A 20,910-nucleotide genomic window follows, 5' to 3' on the forward strand; every position below is an offset into this window, starting at 1 on the left:
GCACATCCTCATAGTTCCATCTTTCTTCTTGACGTAAAAACTGGGGCTCCCCAGGGTGACACACTAGGCCGGATAAACCCTATGTCAAGCAACCCCTAAAGCTGAATCTTTAATTCCTTAAGTTCAGCTGGAGCCATTCTATACGGGGCTTTGGAAACCGGTTCCACCCCTGGTGCCAAATCTATTACGAAGTCAATCTCCCGCTGAGGTGGTAACCCTGGAAGTTCTTCGGGAAAAACATCTAAAAATTCCCGAACCACCTTGATGTCCTCTGGTCGAATGGTATCTGGCCGAGTGGTGTCCATCACCACGACCAGAAACCCTAAACAACCGCCATGCAATAACTCCTTAGCCGACATGGCCAAAATCACTGGGATCCGAGATCCCTGAACCGAACCAACAAATACAAAAGGTTCTTCACTTTCCGGTTGGAAGATCACCATCTTCCTTTTGCAATCAATACTAGCCGAATATCGAACTCTACTAGGCTCATCTCTATCAAGTCAGCACTTAACTCTCTACCATCTATTCTGATCGGCATAGACCTAATCCACCTTTTGGAGATAACTAACTCTCTACCAGGCAATAGGGTTCCAAACCCTGATTCATATCTATCATACAATCTATCCAATTCACTAAAGACTCTGGCTGCCACATAAGAATGTGTAGCCCCAGAATCAAACAGCACTGAGTAATACGAGTTATTAACTGAAAGCTGGTCTGTTACAACTGAAGGGCTGGCATCTGCATCAGCCTGAGTGATGGCGAACACCCTAGCTGGAGTGGGTATCACCGGAGCCCTCGGTGCCTCTGATCGGAGCTGGGGACAATCCCTCTTGAAGTGTCCGGGCATGCCACAGTGAAAGCATCCCTGACCTTTGCATTCACCCCGATGGTGCCTCTTGCAGCTGGGGCACTTAGGATATGAAAACCGGGTCTCCGTACCACTAGGACGACTACCTCTACTCTGGTTCCCCCGGAACCTCTTGTTTTGACTCGAGCCACCGGATGCAGTGGATGTTCTCTTCTTCTGGTCCATGGTCGAACCACTACTCCCCCTGCTAAAGCCTGATGCAGGAGGGGTAGGAGCCCCGCCACTCACTGGAGTACTAGCTTACTCCGACATACACCCAACTGCGCCCTCAGCTCGCAGTGCCTTCTCCACCATCTCAGCATAGGTGGTCTTGTCATCAGTGGTAATCATCAAGTCGTGTTTGATCTTCACATTTAACCCGTCCAGATACTTCTCCTTTTTACTGAAGTCGGTTGGCACTATTCCCGAGGCTAACCTCGCCAACCGGTCAAACTGAGTAGTATACTCTGTCACGCTCATATTCTCCCGCTGGGTCAGGTGGGTGAACTCTTTCCTCTTGGCGCTTCTGACCGCCTCGTTATAATACTTGGCGTTGAAGAGTTCCTGGAACCTTTCCCAGGTCATGGTAGTGACGTCATGGATCTGAGACACCATGTCCCACTAGACAAGAGCGTCTTCTTAGAACTGGAAGGTGGCACACACCACTCTGTCATTCCCGGTGACACCCATAAAATTCAGAATTTTGGTGATCACCGTTAGCCACTGTTGGGCCTTCATCACATCTGGACCTCCCAGAAAGACCGGAGGTGCTTGCTTCCGAAAGCTTTCATACAAAGGTTCCATTCTGTTTGCCGCTACTACCAATTCAGCCTGAGCAGCAGGGGCAGGTGCCACCGAAACTTCTGGCACAGGCACTGCAGGAGCACCCTGCTGCCTCAGTCTCTGAATCTCTAAGTCTTGTTCCTCAATTCTGGCTTGCATTTCAGCAAACCTAACTTCCCAATTCTGGGCTCCCTGATCGGCTTGGGCAGCCTGTGGCGGGTTCTCATCACCCCGTCCACGAGCCCTGCCCCTGGGACCTCTACCTCGGCCCCTAGCTTGCGGGGAAAACTGAGCTCCCTGTCCCTGATTTGACCCCACTAAATTGCCTTGACTCCTGGTAGTCCGCCTGGCGTCCATCTAGTCAGAACTGCCTGCGAAACCAAGAGTTGGCATATCAGGTCATGTTCAAGGAGAGCTTACTAATGCCGCTTAATTTGGAAATTAAAAAAACGAAACATGCGCCTATTCTACTATCAGGCTACTAACATGCTTCCTATCAGGCGTTTCTTATTTCATAAAAATTTAAATAAACTACTAAAGCAATAAAAGCTTACTAAACCGTAGAACGAGCTAACTGCTGATGATGATTGTACATGTCGTGACGATCTTCGGAAGACAACCTGGCGGCTCTGATACCAAATTGTAACACCCTAACTAGCATGGGCGTATTACGTGATTTTTAAACATACTGTGCAGCTCGTTGCTAACCAACGAGGTTTATGGAAAACGTGATTAATTAAAATTTTTGCTTTTTAATTAAACTTGTAAAATATTTATACAAAATACTTGGGATCCCGATTACAAAACCATTTACAAAAGTTTACTGTCTATACAAAATACTTGTCGCCTAGCGACTAATTACAAAAATAGCCTCGCTGTCCCGATGATCGTACGCTCCAGGCCTAATCGCCCCGACATGTACAATCTTCACCGGCTCGCTCACAGTCCATCAGCCCTAGCCTTGCCCTTTCCTACACATAAACATAGCACTGTGAGTCGACAGACTCAGTAAGAAAAGCATAATAATAATCATACATAAATCCCGGTCATGATCAGACGCCCATACCCCTGACCATAACCCTAACTGTCGTGTCCAACACGATACTGAGTCCTGAACGTTCATAGGGACGGTACTATTAACAAGTAACAGCCTATACTCGGTCGAACTGGTCATACTCCATTTCTTGGTCATACTCCACATGTACCGATGTGTTACAGTATCAGCCTATACTCGGTCGAACTGGTCATACTCCAGCTGCTAGTCATACTCTAGCCTGTACCGATGTGATACGTCAAATAGTACGGAACCACCAACCTAAGTATCAGCCTATACTCGGCACACTGGTCATACTCCAGCTTCTAGTCATACTCTAGCATGTGCCGATGTGATACAGTGTCAGCCTATACTCGGTCATACTGGTCATACTCCAGCTGCTAGTCATACTCTAGCCTATTCCGATGTGACACAGTCGGATGGTTCGAAGCCAACATACATATCTAATGTAATTTAACAGGCTTCCTAACATGCATGCTAAACATGTAATCTATATATGCATACTGTTATACTAATCTTACCTCAATTCCGAATTCAGGTGTGTAGGTCAACTGGTGGAACTATCTGCGCGGCGGATTACAGGCTCCTAAACCATAAAAATCACAACACTATAAGTGATACGCTAAATCACTTCCCGGGGACTTAAACTAGGAACTAAAAGTTTCCCTATCGATAAAAAGCATGGCAATACCCCAAATAACATAAAAACGAGGAAAACTAGGGTTTCTGAAAATCACCCAACCGGCAGACCGGTTGTCCAACCGGAATTCCGGTTCAGGGAATTTTCAAAACCCATCCGGAATTCCGGATGCACAACTCGACTTCCGGTTCCTCGCAGGCAGAATTTCAAAAATTCATAACTCAACCAAATCAAATCCAAATCACACAAGACCTTCCAGACCTGTTCTATATGACCCAAATAACAATTCTAAGGCAACAAAACCGAGCTTCACACACAGAAACTCATTTCACCATTAAAAATCAAAGATTGAGTTCTAAAACTCAAAACTTGACTAAGCAACATATCAAGCATCAAACCATGATTAAAACTACCTAAACATGCATACTAAAGCAGCAGAAAACAAACCCTAATTCATGCAATAACTACAGCCACCAAATCCTCAATTTTCACTTTGAAAACCATAGCTTTTTAACAAGAAAATTATCCAACTAAAGCAAGAACAACTAGCATGCATTTCAACCTAACTAAACATATTTAATTCAACATTTTAAACATAGAAACAACAACAACAACTAGCAGCAGCAACATCATCCAAATCACACATGCATAACTCATGTTTTTCATCATTTTTCAAGAAAACAAAGGAAGAGAAGCTTAGAAGCTAACCTAGCTTGAATTGAACACCAAAGAGAATTGAAATCACAAGGAAAAATCCAAGGTTCCTTGCTGCACCAAGAGGCCGAAAAGAGAGAGAGCTTTGAGAGAGAAAGAGTTTTTTTCCAATTTTTTTCTAACTTTGAATTTTGAATAAATGAGAAAACAACCCAACTAATACTTAATTTCAGCCAACATAAAGCATTATAAAACACATATAATTCACATAATTCCAATTAGAAAGTCCACTAAAGGACAACCCCTTCACACTAAAATCACATAAATTACACTAAAGGGGTATTTTTGGGAAATTCTAAATTCCCGGCCATTCCCGACATTCCCAATGTCTAATAAACTGTCCCAAACTACTAACATACTAAGTTGTGATTTTACTGAGCCAAACACCGAGTTCCATGTTACCGAGTACCGGAAATGCAAAATTATGAAAACTACTAAATGACATAAAATGCATCTCAGAATTCAATAATAACAGTATAAATAATTATTTAAATAGCTATAAATAATTTCATAATTAAACATGATTAACTGCTAATTTCCAAATTAAACTAAGCGGTCTTTACAGTCAATGACCTTCAGACATATGAAAATTTGATTGGAGGACCCAAGAAGAAAGGGGGTAAACCTCAAAATTCTGACAATGGTAATGGGACGGTTAAACCTGAGGCACATGTTGCCTCTACTTCAAGACCCAAATCTAAGAAGAAGTGGAAAAACACCAAGAAGCGAGCCAAAGCTATGAAAACAATTCAAAATAAAAAGGTTGCTGCTACTGGTCATGCACTAAAAAGAAAGTGTTTCTACTGCAATGAGAAAGGTCATTGGAAACCCCAATGTCCTAAACTTCTTGCAAAGAAACAAGGTATTTCTTTTTATAAACTTTAAGAGTTTTAGTGAATTATTATCCAATTGGATTTTTGATTCTGGACTAACTTTGTTTATTTGTTCTTCTTCTTATTATAGGCCAAGCTACTTGAACTCAGATGATATCTTAGTGAGTTGGATTGGAAAGCTGGACAAAAGGGTGAAGATCGTCCAAGATGAAGATGAAGCTCATTTATTTATCTATTTTTGAATTAATTGTTTTAGTTTTAAAAAAAAACAATTTGGATTTTGAATTTTTAGTTTGGGATTTTTATCCCTGTTTTTCTCATAATGTTGCAATACATTTTTTTTTATTAATAATATTTTATTTTCTATTACAAATAAATTGCAATTTATGAGATTGAGCTTCATTTACTTTATCTTCAACCACAATTACCACATTATATTTATGTGTTTGTATGTGTAAGTGTTTCTATTATTGATACAAATTCTATAATATTTACAACTCTTCGTAGAGTTATATATTAAATAAACACTAGAAATTATTTCTATGTTTATTAATAATTGTTAATTCTAATACAATTATTGAGAATTTGTTGAATAAAAGGATCTTTTGATCTGATTGGGGTGGAGAAAAGTTAAGAAAACTATGCAGTTCAACGATCTTTTATATCCAATGAACTCTGGATTGTATTCAACTCCACATAATCTCTATAACACTTAGAGAATCATGATCTTTATAACCTTTAGGGGTGGATCATAATCTCTATATACTTAGGGGTGGAATTTATCCACAATACCCTATGTAACACATATTTTCTTTAAACAAGGAAGTAATATAATGAATTAGCTATTATCAGTATAAATCCTTGATCTTAATTGTATGTTCCAATTTAGTTTTACTGTTGTAGTAAACAATGATACCTATAAAAGTTCTTTGATAATGTATCACACTACCTTAATTGAGTGGGAGAATTTTAAAATTCTTTACCCATCTTTATTTGGTTGACACTTGTGATAGGAACTTAAGAACACTACTGAAAAGCAAATCTAACCATTCATGTGGATAGAAATAACTGATCAAAATTATGAGAATAAGATAAAAGAATTCTAGCACAGTCTATTCGAATGACTTGAGCCAAGATTTCTTAATCCTCATAACATTTTATGGTATCTTAATTTTGATTACTTAATCTCTAGCAAGTATTTTTTACTTCAAATACTAGTCTGCTATGTTGATGATTTAGTCTTAAAAGAAACTTATAGTTTTTGACTAATACAATAAGTCACAACTAGATAACTCTCCAAACAATAAGAGGTTAAAAGTATTATTTAACCAGACATCTGCTATTGAGTGGGAGCTATCTGAGATGTAATCAAATAAGGAATGTTAGAAGATATTCAAGAAAGATTTATGAAAGTGATCTATATATTAGATATTAAGGAACTGTATATCAGTTATCCTTATATCTACCCCAACTCATTCAAAATTTTGAGATGGTGGTTACTCTAGGGGTGGAGGAGTTGTTCTATAATAATTCAAGCTCTACCAGAGAAGATTTATAACTTTGTAAATTCAAAATTACTAGAAAGTTATTTTACTGAAGAAAATTCTACGCTGTATCATCTCAATTTCATATTTTAAAATATGAGAGATATGTCTTCTGTTCATTCAGATGTACTTTAAACAGTAAGGATTTCAGTATCCCTTGTTGAGTAAAGCATATAGTAAAGGATGTTTCATAAATGTATAACTAGTTTCCGAAAGTTTGGGTGGATTCAAATATACTACACTTGATCTGAAGATCAAGAAAACAGATTGATTAATTTGCACAGTTTGTTTTATGTTAGTGCAAGTGGGAGTTTGTTGGATTTTGTGCCCTAAATAAAACCTTTTACAATCTGATTAGTTATCAGTATAAAAAATTTGAAGTGATTTATGTTTGCATGAATTTTACATGCTTATGGTTTAATATGTTTATTATGTTTATACACAAAATCTGTTAAGTCCAGATCATATGTATATTCACAATTACAGTATTGTCAACACAGTGGAATGTGATTGTGATTATATGATTCAAAAGACTAAGTCCCTGTTTCATCAGTGTTTTGGATTTACACTGATGTGATAATTAGCGATATTGGTACTTACACTTGGAGAGTAAGTGTTATGTTCTTTCCAGGACATTGGTAAAGTATACTAGTTTCGAATGTATGGAGTATACATTGGACTGGACCGATATTGAACTTAGTTAAGATGTTATAAACTTACCGTTGTATCTTTCCAAGTCAATATCAGTAGTTGATCTTAAGATTAAAAGAATCTAAATCCTGATATGCTTAGGCTCAACTGAGGAGTGCTATTCATGTTCTTTGATTTATTAGTTAAGCCTACTTTTGGGTCAGGGTGATACGTATATTTTGGGAACAGGATAGTATGATTGAGTGGGAGTGCTGAACATAAATATGGAATCTATAGCTTCTACTGGTGTATAGAAGTCAAGTGATGATTCCCTTCGAGCTTAGCTAAATAGAAGTAAATGGATGAGCTCTTGTTTAAGTGACTAATTCTTAGATCACAAAACATCATTTACAGGTAGCTAAGTGTTTTAAGGGACAAAATACATTGAGGGGTGTAAACGGTAAAATTATCCCATCTCGATGTAAATCATCTATATAGAGGATCTTTGATCACAATAAGATTATAACAATGGTTAAATGAGATAGCATATCTATATCGTGGAACATATAATATGCTCTATATAAGTCTGAGAGTGCAATTCTAAGTTCTAAGAGTGGATTCAACGAGGAATTAATAAGTAGGGATTTACTCAGTAAATTCGGTTCACTTATTGGAAGCTCATGATATAGATCCATGGTCCCCATTCTAGTTGAGACTATACTGCTTGTAAGACTCAATAATTAATTTGTAATTAATCAATTATAATTCTAAAGTTAGACTATGTCTAATTTGTGAATTTTCACTAAGCAAGGGTGAAATTGTAAAGAAAAGAGATTCTAGGTTTATTTATTAATTAAGAGACTCTACATGTCTAATTAATAATTAAATTAAATGACAATATTATTTAATAATCTATTTTAGTTATTAAATAATTAGTTTTGGCATTTAAAATGTTAGAATTGGAAAATTTGCGTTTTTGAGAAAATAGAAATAAAAATTGTGAAAACTGCAAAATCCAAGTGAGGCCCAGTAATACCTGTGGCCGGCCACTTAAGCAGATATTTCCAGTTGATATTTTCATTATTTTAATGCCAAATAATTGCTAACCTAAACCTAGTAGTTGCCTATAAATAGAAAGTGATGGCTCAGTTCAAAATAACCTTTTTCTAAAAAAATCAAAGATTGCCTTTTCAGAAAAACTGAGCCTTCCCCTTCTCTCTCTATAGCCGACCCTATACCTCTCTCTTTTCCTCTTCTCAATTTCGAAACCTTAGTGATAGAGTAGTGCCCACACACAGCAAGTGGTACCTCAATCATAGATTGGAAGACTGTGAAGGATCACACACAAAGAGGACATTCGGGCTCAGATCTTGATAATACTCTGCGACAGAAAGGATACAAGGGTTAGAGATCTGAGTGGAATGAGACATTATTCCGCTGCCATCAATGTAAGGTTTTTTTAACTTTATATGTGTTTAATTATCGTTTTAGAAAGTTCATATTTAGGGTGTTAAACAACATACTTGTGAGTAGATCTAAGATCGTGGTAAAATAAATTCCAACAAGATCATCAATGACTTTACCACTACAGAAACTAATTTGTCTAGTTCTAATAGGGATGAGTCAATGAAAGAAAGAAGAAAAGGGAATGAAACGAAGAAGAGAAATGATCGTCAAGACAAGGACAAGGACAAAGAAAAGAACAAGGACAACAACAACAACAACAACAACAACGAAAACGAGGGTTGTGAAAAGGAAAAAGAGAGTGCAAGATCGGAAAAGAAGCAAAGGATTGGAAAGAAAACATCTAGTGTTTGGGATCATTATACTATGTTGCCAGATTGTGATCCCATGAAGCCAAGGGCTACTTGCAATTATTGTGGTACCGATTATGCGATAGATACAAAGTTGAATGGGACTAGCACATTATGGGCACATGTGGAGAGAAAATGTAAAAAATGTCCTTTTAATGACTGGGTTGAGAAAAATAAAAGACAACAATCTACTATAGATAGATTTATCAAAAAGAGAACAACAACTTGCAATGATGAAGAAGTTGCTTTAAGTGGGTTGCCATTAAGATTTAATCAAAACCTTGTTCGGAAAGGAATAGCTGAATATATAATCATGGATGAGCTACCTTTTCGACACATTGGTGGAAAAGGATTTCAAAAGCTTATCAGACTTTTCTTTGATGATTTCCAGTTCCCATCAAGGTTCACTGTAGCGAGGGATATTTATCAATTGTTTTTGGATTGAAAGAAAGAATTGAAGGCAATTTTGGCACAACATAGAGTATCGTTGACAACCGATTGTTGGACAACAATCCAAAATATTTCTTATTTGTGCTTGACTGCACATTGGGTTGATGATAATTAGAAAATACAAAAAAGGATTATCAACTTCATCCAGGTTCCTAGCCATAAAGGGGAGCTTGTGGGGAAAGAGTTGATAAATTGTCTTAATGAGTGGGGTATCTCCAAAGTATTTGTAGTGACAGTTGACAATGCTTCTTCAAATGATGTTGCACTAAGAAAATTGAAGGGGCACTTGTTGGAAAAGGACAATACAGTTCCATTAAATGGTGAAATGTTTCATATGAGGTGTTCAGCTCATACCTTGAATCTCATAGTAAGTGATGGTTTGAAAGAGTTAAATGAAGCAATTTCAAGTATTCGAAATGCGGTGAGATATGTGAGGTCATCTCCAGTTAGACTGAAAAGGTTTAAAGAAAGTTGTACAGATGCAAACATTGAATCAAAAGCCTTGTTATGCTTGGATGTAGTTACTAGATGGAACTCCACCTACATGATGTTAGAAGCGGCTATAAAATTCAAGAAGGCTTTTTACAGTTTAGAAGGAGATGTGAATTACACAAGGTACTTTGATGAAGAAAGAATGACTGATCCGCCAAGTAATCTAGACTGGGAAAAAGCAGAAATATTTGTCAACTTTTTGAAAAGATTCTATGATCTGAGGTATAAATTAGAAGTTGTGAATCGAGATTTCAGATTTGTGTACAATCCCAAGTGAGGCTGACAAAATGATAAAGATGGTCACCAATATATTGGCACAGTTATATGCATTTTATAAGCAACAACAAACAACTCAGCCATTTGAAGCTCAACAATCACAAGCTCCACCATCTCAATCTCAGCCTCAAGTATCTCAACCATCTAAGCCTACTATTAGTGCAACTACGGAATCATTTCTTCTTGGGCAGCTACAACTTTGTGATGACGTTGAAGAATGTGATCTCAAATACTACTTGAATGATCGTCATGAGAAGCTTGATCCTGCATTTGATATTCTTCAATGGTGGAAACAAAATTGATTCAAATATCTAATTGTTGCTCGTATGGCAAAAGAAGTCTTGGCTGTTCAGATGTCTACAGTAGCATCTGAATCAACTTTTTCTACAGGTGGAAGAATCCTAGATGCATTTAGGAGTTCTTTATCTCCAAGGATGGTGGAAGTTTTGATTTGTTGTAAGAACTGGTATACTTGTGAGTATGAGGAACCTATTGTACTTCGTCAATACATAGACGAAATTGAAGGTTTAGAGACATGTGAACAAGTTATTCCAAGTAACATATTGTTCAATCATTATATATTAATTGTTAATTGAAATTATTTTGTATATGTTAGATTTTATGTTAATGAAATCTTTATCAGGTGATTGATCATGTATTACTATTAATGAGAATCTTGACAATGCCTCTGGAAGTGGAAGTGGGACAAAGAAAATCAACTAAAATCTCAAGGTAATTAATGAAAAATTGATTTTTTTTTTTTTTTTTTTTTTACTTTGAAGCTTTATTTCTCTCAATAGTACTTTCATAAATCATTTCTTTAATTGTGTATTCTTGTTTTTTGTAAGTGTAGGTGGTGATCAGGGACCATGGTTGCTTTGCTTGTTGGATTGGACTCTATTTTCTATCTATTGCTTTAATGTATTTCATTTGTTTGGTTGTGGAATAATATATTTAATGCGGACTTATATTTGATTTGTGTTTTAGACTTTAGACTTTTAACTAGATATTTTGGATATATGGTTGCACTTATAATATGTAGAATCATGTGTTTACAATTGGTCTTTGAACAAATAATTTGTACGGTTGTAGCATTTTTTTTTTAAAGAAAGTGTCTATATGGTTGCAATAGCTTTAGATTTAAGAATAATTGGTTTATAGAATAAATTGGACTTTATTTTTTGCAAAAAAAAAATCGGTTTTGGCGGTTTGAACCGACCAAACCGCTATTCAATTTGGTCAGTTTTAGAATGGTTTTTAAATTGGTCAGTCAGTTTTGGATTGAACCAATCCAGACCAAAAAATCGAAAGTTGGATTTTTATGAGGGAAAAAACCGACTAAACCGACCAATGCTCCCGTACTGGAGATGAAAGTTCAAACGAGAGAGAGAGAGAGAGAGAGAGAGAGAGAGAGAGAGAGAGAGAGAGAGAGAGAGAGAGAGAGAGAGAGAGAGAGAGAGAGAGAGAGAGAGAGAGAGGGGGGGGGGGTGCAAAATTGTGTATTACAATATTTTGTAATTTTTTATCATAACATAGTATACAAGTAAAATGGAGAAAGTATAAATTATATAAAAAAAATTAAAATGACATTATAAATGCAATGCTTGGCTAAATTTTGGTATTTCATGTAAAAACAAAAAAGAAAACCTCTAAAAGAAAGCTCAATGATTGGTCTCTACGATATAATAATTATCAAGAGGCTGCAAAATGCACACATTTTTCATGACTTATTAATACATCAAAAGCCTATATAATATTGTTTTTAGTTTAGTCAAATTGTGGGTCGTAAGCATTACTTTGAAGAGACAATCAAAGGGTTTCCTTAGCATAAATAATATTAATAATGAAGATTTATCCCATTAGACATGAGACCGATCTCTTCCTCATTATAAATTATGTTCATATACTAATGTCAAATTTATTATTTTATATGTATGAATTTGACCAAGTCAACATCAATTCAATTATTAGCACTAAAATATGATGTGTGTGTTTCTTTTTTCCTCAACATACAATTTGTCACATGCCCAAATGTAGTATTAGCCGACATAAGAGGTAAATATATAATAGTTATAATCTTGAAAAAAAAGGAGAAAACATTATGCAGTAACATTCAGGAATGTGGAACTTTAGGCCACTCAGTGTAGAACTGGATTTGATTATAGTATATTGGTGATTTTATTTTTAATTTAGTTCAATTCTTTTTTATTAGTTAAGATTATTATTCGTTACTCACAAGTTTAATTTTGTTGAAGTGGCACCTATACAGTTATTTTAGATTAAATGAACAACTGATATGTAAAATAGTTCTAACTTTAGAAATAAAGTTAGTAAATTAATGTTCATTTTTTAAAAAAATTATTAAAATAGTAAAATATAATAAATTATTAACTAATAAAAATAATAAAAGTACACTTAAAATATATTATTTTTTAAAAAAATATATATAATAATTAAATTAAGTTATATTATTTTTTTTAAATAAGTTATATCATTTTTTTAATATTGTATAATAATATATTCTAACAAAAACGAATAAATATATTAGATCATTAAATATATACAACGGTATTATATACTGTATCATTAAAAATTAATATACTGTTGTAATAAAATTATATACCACAAAGAAATAATAATAATACTAAATTAATACTCAAATATATATATTATACTAATAAAATTATATATATTATTATTAAAATATATACATACCAACTATATAATATCTTTATATATAATAAAATAGAAACTAAATATCATCTTAAATAAATAATATACTATATACAATAAAAATCATATACCCTATTACAAAATATATATACTTACAATAAAAATAAATCAAAATAATATAATATTATTAAAAAAATTATATATACTAAATAGTAACAAAATTATATACAACCATAAAATAATTACATCATACTTACAAAATTATATATCACCTTTATACATAATAAAAAAAAAACTAAACATACATATGATAAAAATAATATACTATACAATAAAACTTATATACCATATATATGACAAAAAAATATATACCTTATAATAGAAATATATATAATTAAAAAAAATAAAAATATAAAATATATAGCATGCTAATAAAATTATATGTCACGTCAATAAAAGTACAATAGAAAATAAAACTTAAATATTATTTTAAAAAGAATGATATACCGTATTACAAAAATATATATATATATTATTTACCAAAATATATGCACTAACAATATAAAAAATATATATTACTAATATATATGTATACTATACTAAATCACAATTAAAATATATATACCATGAATCAAATTTATATACTGCTATTGTATATTATTAAATAGTAACTAATTGAATATAATTTAAAATAAATAATATATCATACAATTAAAATATATTAAAATAATAATTAAATATATGTAGCATGTTAATAAAATTATATACCGACATTAAAATACTTGTATTATGTTAACAAAATTATATATCATTATACTGCAAAACAAAAATATATTATACAACAAAATCTATATAGTAACAACTCATAAAAAATTAAAAAATCGACATAACTTTAAAATAAAGAAGATTTTAACAAAATTAATATAGATATGCTATACACTTTAAATAATATTTTTCTAATAATAAATAATATAAAAACATTATTTTTTTATTTACATATTTTAAAATGAAAATATTTACTTGTATAGTATAATTTCTCTCAAATAAATATGTGTGGGTGGATATTGAAACTGTGTGTAACACGTGTTGGGTAGTTAATTAAAATAAAACAAAAACTTTCAATAGTTTCATCGCAAAAGTCCGGCATGTCAATCAAACTAGAAATTAAGACAAAGATTTATCAAATAAATAATATGGACTAGTATGATTGAATTCCAACAAAGTGGTGGATTGAATATAAACAATTTTCCTTTATGAAGGGAGGATTGATCATTAATATATAGGCTAATTAGTAATTTTCTCCCGGTAATTTTAACATGTACTATATCATGCACTCTGAACTTTTTTGGCTGTTAAAAATTCCCCATAAACTATTAAGATTGTTAGATTTAAGGACTTTTATCTAATTTTAGTAAAAAAAATTCTAACACGGATAAAAGTTCAGAGGGCATGATTTAATACATATCAAAATTTAAAAGAAATGATTTGGTAGATATCAAAGTCTGAGGAGTATGGTTTAGTACATAAACAATCACTGAAACAATAAAATTGAATGAAATTAGACAAAAGTCTTTAAATTTAACAATCTCAATAGTTCAGAGAGAATTTTTAACGATAAAAAAAATTCAAGAAACATAATTTAGTATATGTCAAAATTCGGAAGGAAAAATTGCTAATTAGCCTAATATATATGGATAGAATGGCCAGAAAATTAAGAGGGGTGGAGCTCGGCTCGACCTGACATAACTATATAACTTTCTCTTTGTTGTTTATTAAATACTTCAAAAAATTTACATTATGCTTTCCATGCCATTTTGAGCTCTCATCACTATCAATAGTTAGATTTGACTAGTTAGTGTTCATATATTAATTACCTAAAAATATTCAAGGGGCAACTAAAAATACATTTTCTCGGACTACCTTGGCCACACGCTATAGAAATGAGGCAAGACTTAGTTACATCTCTTTGTGGAGAGAGATAGACAAACTACTTGAGTTTGAACAAGACTAAGTAGACAACATGGGGTTTGGCCACTTAAGAGGAAGGAATAAGAACCCACACAATTGATGCATTAATTCAATAGCTTTATGGAAGTGTAGAATTCAGTCGAATTCTTGTATGTTAAATTGAGGATATATATTGATGGTAGAAAAATGTTAAAATTTTTAACAATATTTTAGAAGATTAGCTGAACCATGTTAAGATTGATAAATATATTGCTGTAATAATGTTATATTAATGCTAGGATGATTGTACATTTTTAAAATTAAGTTCACTACATTATGTATGTGGGAAAGGGGAGCCACAACCTTAGGAGGGGCAAGCCGTGTACGTGGACGTCTTATGCATTTGGGACGTGTGAACTAAGTTATGCATGCATTCTTGCTGCTTGTTGGTTCTATGATTTTTTTTTTGAATGCAAAATAAAATTTTATTAATTTGCTAAATTAGTCAAAAGACAAGATTACAATTCAGTAGGAACAACATTCCTACTGAAAACTCGATCTAAAAAAGAATATGACTCTCTAGCAAAGCTGTGCGTAGTCATATTAGCAGATCGTTTAATAAAAAACAAAGAAATTATTTAAAATAGATAGAAGTTGTCGACAGTCCATCACCACTCTCCCAAGAGGCGAAACCATGGTGATGTCACTACAAGAAATGTCACTTTCGCCCCAACACATTTTTGTGCTGGCAAAAGTTAGTATTGCGCTGGTAAAATAGAATTTACTTGTGATGTGTTGGCAAAAGGGGATTGGCAAATCAATGTTGGTATTAGAACTTTTGCCAGCATAAAATGAAAAGCGCTGGCAAAAATGACTTTTCCTAGCGCGTAAATGTGCTGGTAAAAGTTAGATTCTAGCCACTGCAAATGTACGCTGGTAAAACTTTGACTTTTTTGCCAGTGCAGTTTGTGAAATGCGCTGGTAAAAGTTACTTTTACCAGCGCAGTAGCGAACTGTGCTGGTAAAAGTGACATTTCTTGTAGTGTGTTACTTTGAATAGCTTGGACAATTGAGAGACAATTGGACTCGAGTTCAACATTATGCCATTCATGATCCTTGATCCAACTTCACGCCTCTTTAATGTCTAAAGCTTCAGCCATGTCTGGTGCCATTGTTCCCCTGTGATAGACTGTTTTGGCCTCCACCAAATACGGGTTGTGATCCCTTGCCACCAACCCGAAACCATATGATGAACTGTGGTCAAAAGTTGCTGCATCAATTGAGATTTTGAGTACACTCTCAATAGGCTTAACCCAAGAAATTGCCATTAATAACCTGCCACCAAAGAACCAAAAGAAGAAAAAAAATAGAGCACTACTGAAACTTGAAAACAGGGGCTAGCAAATCACTATAAACCAATACGAACTTTGCATGTCAAAAGACAAGACACCATGACTTACAATTTATACTTTTACTGAATTTTACTCTTAATTGAAGATCAAAGCAACACAAACAGACTAATAAACCAAAATCAAATCTGAAGCAAACCCATATCCAGACCCTTTTTCTTCAACATCAAATTTCATAGATAGCACCAGAAGAAGGAGAGAACTCCACAGAAAATCGAAGACAAATACTAATCTCAGTACCCTAATGAATCAGTTCTAACACACCTAAAAACCCTAGAATCTCTGCATCTTCAAATATGAGGTTTGACGACGTTCATGACGCTCTTAATCAGAATTTGGGCAGTGAGTGAAGTAAGTATATATAGTACCTGAAGTAATTGTGTTAAGCAGCCAATGATTGAAATGGAATTCCTACTCTCCTCCGCTCTCCGATCAGAATGAGGTTGATGATATTTCTAGGGTTTACAGAGAGAATGTGCGCTCGCACCGCTTATAATTAAACATCAGATTCAATTGCAATGTTTATAGGATTACGACTTTTCTTGAGCAGCTGGTGGGCCCCAAAAGGAATAAAAATTTGAAACCCCAAACCCTAAAGAGAGAGAATCGCAGTCATAATGCTACTTTTGTTATTGTTGGTTCTATGATTAGTCTAGATATTTATTACTACTACAAAATAGGTCATTCCCGTCGATCTACAAAGACCGTTGTTAAATTTCAGTGGGTATTTTTTTCGTTTCTTTTTAACCGAAGCACGAAAATTGAAGGAAGAAGTTATCCCGTCGATTCACAATTGTCATTTAAACCATCTATATATATAAAGGATGAGTATGAGGCAGTGTTGTGGCGGTCTAAAATCCCTCCAAAACTATTTATTTTTCTCCTTAATTCTCCCAATTTTTAATATTTTATTAAAGCATAAACTTACAAATTAATATTTTACTATTATTTTAATAAATTTTCTATAAAAATATTTATCTTAAATTAATTATTTTTTTAAAAAAATACATAATAATAAATTAAATAATTATTCAATTATTTATATACATGTATTCATAACTATATATATGTGTAAAGTTTTTTTATACTTAGCAGAATATAAGAAAAATATTTTTTTATAGAAAAATTTATTATGAATTGAACAAAAAAAAAAGCAGGTGTGAGATTATGTAGAAGAAGAAATAAGTGTGAGATTATGAATCAAATTTTTTTATAATGCATTATTTTTATATTCCAATCATTTAAACTTGATGTCAGCATTGTAGTTATTGATATTCTCAAATTTCTAAACTTAACACTCAATTTATCGTTCTGTAAGTTGATCAATAAAGTGTCACATGTAAATATAGTATTGGCCAAACTAATAATTCTTTTAGAAAAAATAATTTTTTTTAAAAAAAATAATTTAAATAAATTCATATTATTAAAAACAACATTATATACATATTAAATGAAATAAAAATTAATTTTTCCATCTTCTTCCAACCATATTATCTTTACAGATTAACAATAATTTTTTTGTAAAGAGATTAACAATAAACTTTGAGTCTCGATTCAAATGTTATTTTTCAATTATATTTTCATATATTCAAAATTCTCATTCCATAAACTTTCTACTAATGTTTTTCAATCAATGAAACGAAAAGGCAAACTTTAATTCGTGTATGAAAAATCAAACTTTCAATCCCAATAATCAATAGAAACAACATCAAATTTCAAGTTCTCAAAATCTATAAAAATAAATAAATAAAAATAGACCTCATAAACACAAACTCAAACATTAAAAATTCAGTAAAACACTAAAACTCAAACATTAAAAACCACTACTACGAAAAAGAGTTTTTGCTTCAGTTTTAAAGTGACACATAAATAATTTGTGTCGGTTGAGGTAACCGACGTAATAACCGTAGACGGAAATAGTCATATTTTTTGCTTCATTTTAAAACCGTCGCAAAATGCTTTTTTTTTACTTCGGTTATGAAACGAAGTAAAAAGAGAAATTTTTTGCTTCGATTCATAACTAAAGCAAATAGTAGTGCACGCACGCTAATTAGTTTTTTTCTTCGTTTATGAACCGAAGCAAACGAACTTTTTTTTTAAAAAAACAAATCTGAACCAATATCGCACCACCATGGCTACTATTGAAACTACCTTAAATGCAGGAACAGTGGTCGTCACTCTGTTACCCAATTTCAACATGTCTCTCAAAGATATCGACTGACTAATGCTTTTAAAGTAGAAGTACAGACAGTAAAAGTAGATCAAGACCCAACTTCTCTTGACGCACCACACTCCATTATCAGATGGCAGATCGGTTTCAGGATCATGCTCTTGATCTTAACATCCTTAAAACACAAGATGCTTTACTTATCTCCGTCAATTCTAAACAAGTACTGACCTACACACATGTCCCAAAGCAAATAACCTGAAGAACTCACAAAGCTCTTACCCAAATCATGGGTCACCTATTATGAAAAACTCTGTTCTAAGTCTTTCATTTACTTGTACATCTTGGCCACACTTATATTGTAAAATTATTTGTCTCAAGTTCTTATTTATTTCTTCTCTTATTACTCTTAAAAATATTTATTAATTATCGATTTTTAAAAAATAAGTAAATAATAATAAATAATATATTTTTTCCTCTCAATATATATATATATATATATATATATTCTTTTAAGGAAAAATATGTTTTAAATTATTATCTATCATGGTTATATTATAACCAAATTGTTTATATATAATTAACAAAAGAAAACAAAATAGTGCCACAAAAATCAAAGAAAACAAAATATCCCTTTTATCATCTATTAAAATCCTTAAATCAATTAACAAAGTATATACTATAAAGTCACAAATTTCTCTCTATATGTATTGATAATTCTCCATATAATTTATATTGTCATTGACTTTAAAATAAAAAAATATATATATAAAATATAAAATAAAAGTCCTAACATAATGTGGTCCTTATGTATATTATACATAATCGTGGAATCTTCTTCCTCCTATTCCTCACGAAAGACATGATCATACATCAGATTTAAGTCCAAGAAGTGGTTAAGAGAGTTGGTTAATTAATATATATATATATATATATTTATATATATATAGAAACACTACACATGTAAATTAATTACACAGCCAAACGCAAGAGATACGTTCAACGAGCCGGCATGGCTGACCACCGACCACTCAAAACTGGTTAATTAACGTAGACTTTATGAAAGTCAATTCCATTCAAAATCATTTGTATATGTATGTTATCCTCTTTACTCTTCTTTCAATCAATATTGAATCATATACCTTTACTCTTTCTTATTACCAACATATCTCTCTCTTTCTCTTTCTCTCTCCCTCATGGGCAATATTATCGTGTCTCCAGGCTGCTTCAACCCAAACCCTAACTCAGCAGTGATACTAATATTCTGGGAAGGCACTAAGAGAATTCTCAAAGGAAAGAAACACATAGCAGGTGAGATCATGTTCGAGTTCCCTGACAGAATTGTCTGCCATGCCGATTCATTCTTCATAGGTCACCCAGTTCCGGCCTTAGGCATCCAAGACCCGCTCCTCAGTGGCCAAACATACTTTGTTCTTCCCATAGACAGCTTCTCCAACGGTGTACTCACGGCCTCTTCCCTCGCCGCCTTCGGCTCCTCACCGAGCCCCAATAACAAGGCCACAAGTCCCATTAATTTTGGCGGTAATACCTCCCCGTTCGAGTACTTAAAGGGCTCAAATGGAAGGGCTTTGATCAAGGTTTCACCAGAGTTCTTAACCAAATTGGTTATGAGAGGTAAGGAAGAGGGTTCGGGTTGTGATAGTCAATGCAATAATGGTAGATTTCTTTGCAACACTCCGGAGCTTCAAAAGCACTATGATCAGCTAGTGGGATCAAAAGAACAATTATGGTCGCCTAAGCTTGAGACCATCTCTGAGCATAAGATTAGGTTTTCACCATGTAGATTTATAGGGTTAGAATGGAAAGTAAAAGAGAAGGAAGCGTTATGATAGCGTATATATTTATTAATTTGTATCCTTATTTGTTGTTCATTAAGAACTTAATTTCATTTATGGTTTTTGTCTCTAATGAAATGTTAGACACACCATATTATATAGATAGATATATACTACGTTATAATTGTCAGTTAATTAATTTTGTCGAATTTTGTACATATATAGTAGACTAAATTGTTAGGAGTACATATATAGTATAAACATTAATCATACTTTGACGTAAATTTGTCTTTGTTTTTCTTCCTTTGACCCCTCTGATCTCTTCCAATATTTATGATGTGCGTGTAAAATTCTGTACACATGGAGGGTTTTTGATTAAAAAGATTAGAAAGGACAATGAACAATTTTACAAGTATGTTGGTTCGTGAGGCTGCTCGGCTTGGGCATGGATAGAACCACTCATAATTTTATGATCAGAATTGCAATTAAAAATATTGTAATGATCAGTATTTCAAATTCTTCTATCGTTTTATTGTTTTTGGTAGAAAGGTATATATCTTGTGCCTGCTGATCTACCTCTGCTTATTGTTTGTATCAAGAATTTTGTGTACAATTATCTTTTTTCTCAGAATATATATACAATCATCTTTCTTTCATTGGCAAAATGGGCCGGCAAAGCCTCGGCGAAGTATTTTTCTCGATGAGGTCGACAAAAAGTTTTATTCTCGGCAAGATAATAAAATTCGGATACCGAGATGGAGTTAGTTTTCCTTTTCGTTGGTAGGAGAACTAAATCCACCCATAAAAGTCTTCCAGCAAAATGCAACCTCAGTAT

General features: G+C 33.2%; 1 protein-coding gene across 1 annotated transcript; it reads left to right on the forward strand.

Moving 5' to 3' along the window:
* Nucleotides 1–19,348: 19,348 nt before the first annotated feature.
* LOC133034801 (uncharacterized) lies at nt 19,349–20,708 on the forward strand. The gene has a single exon (XM_061110196.1). It carries the CDS (start codon nt 19,476–19,478, stop codon nt 20,127–20,129), a length of 654 nt encoding a protein of 217 aa, XP_060966179.1. The 5' UTR covers nt 19,349–19,475; the 3' UTR covers nt 20,130–20,708.
* The last annotated feature ends 202 nt before the right edge of the window (nt 20,709–20,910 follow it).

The sequence above is a fragment of the Cannabis sativa genome, chromosome 2 (genome assembly GCF_029168945.1).
Source record: "Cannabis sativa cultivar Pink pepper isolate KNU-18-1 chromosome 2, ASM2916894v1, whole genome shotgun sequence".
Lineage (NCBI taxonomy): Eukaryota > Viridiplantae > Streptophyta > Magnoliopsida > Rosales > Cannabaceae > Cannabis > Cannabis sativa.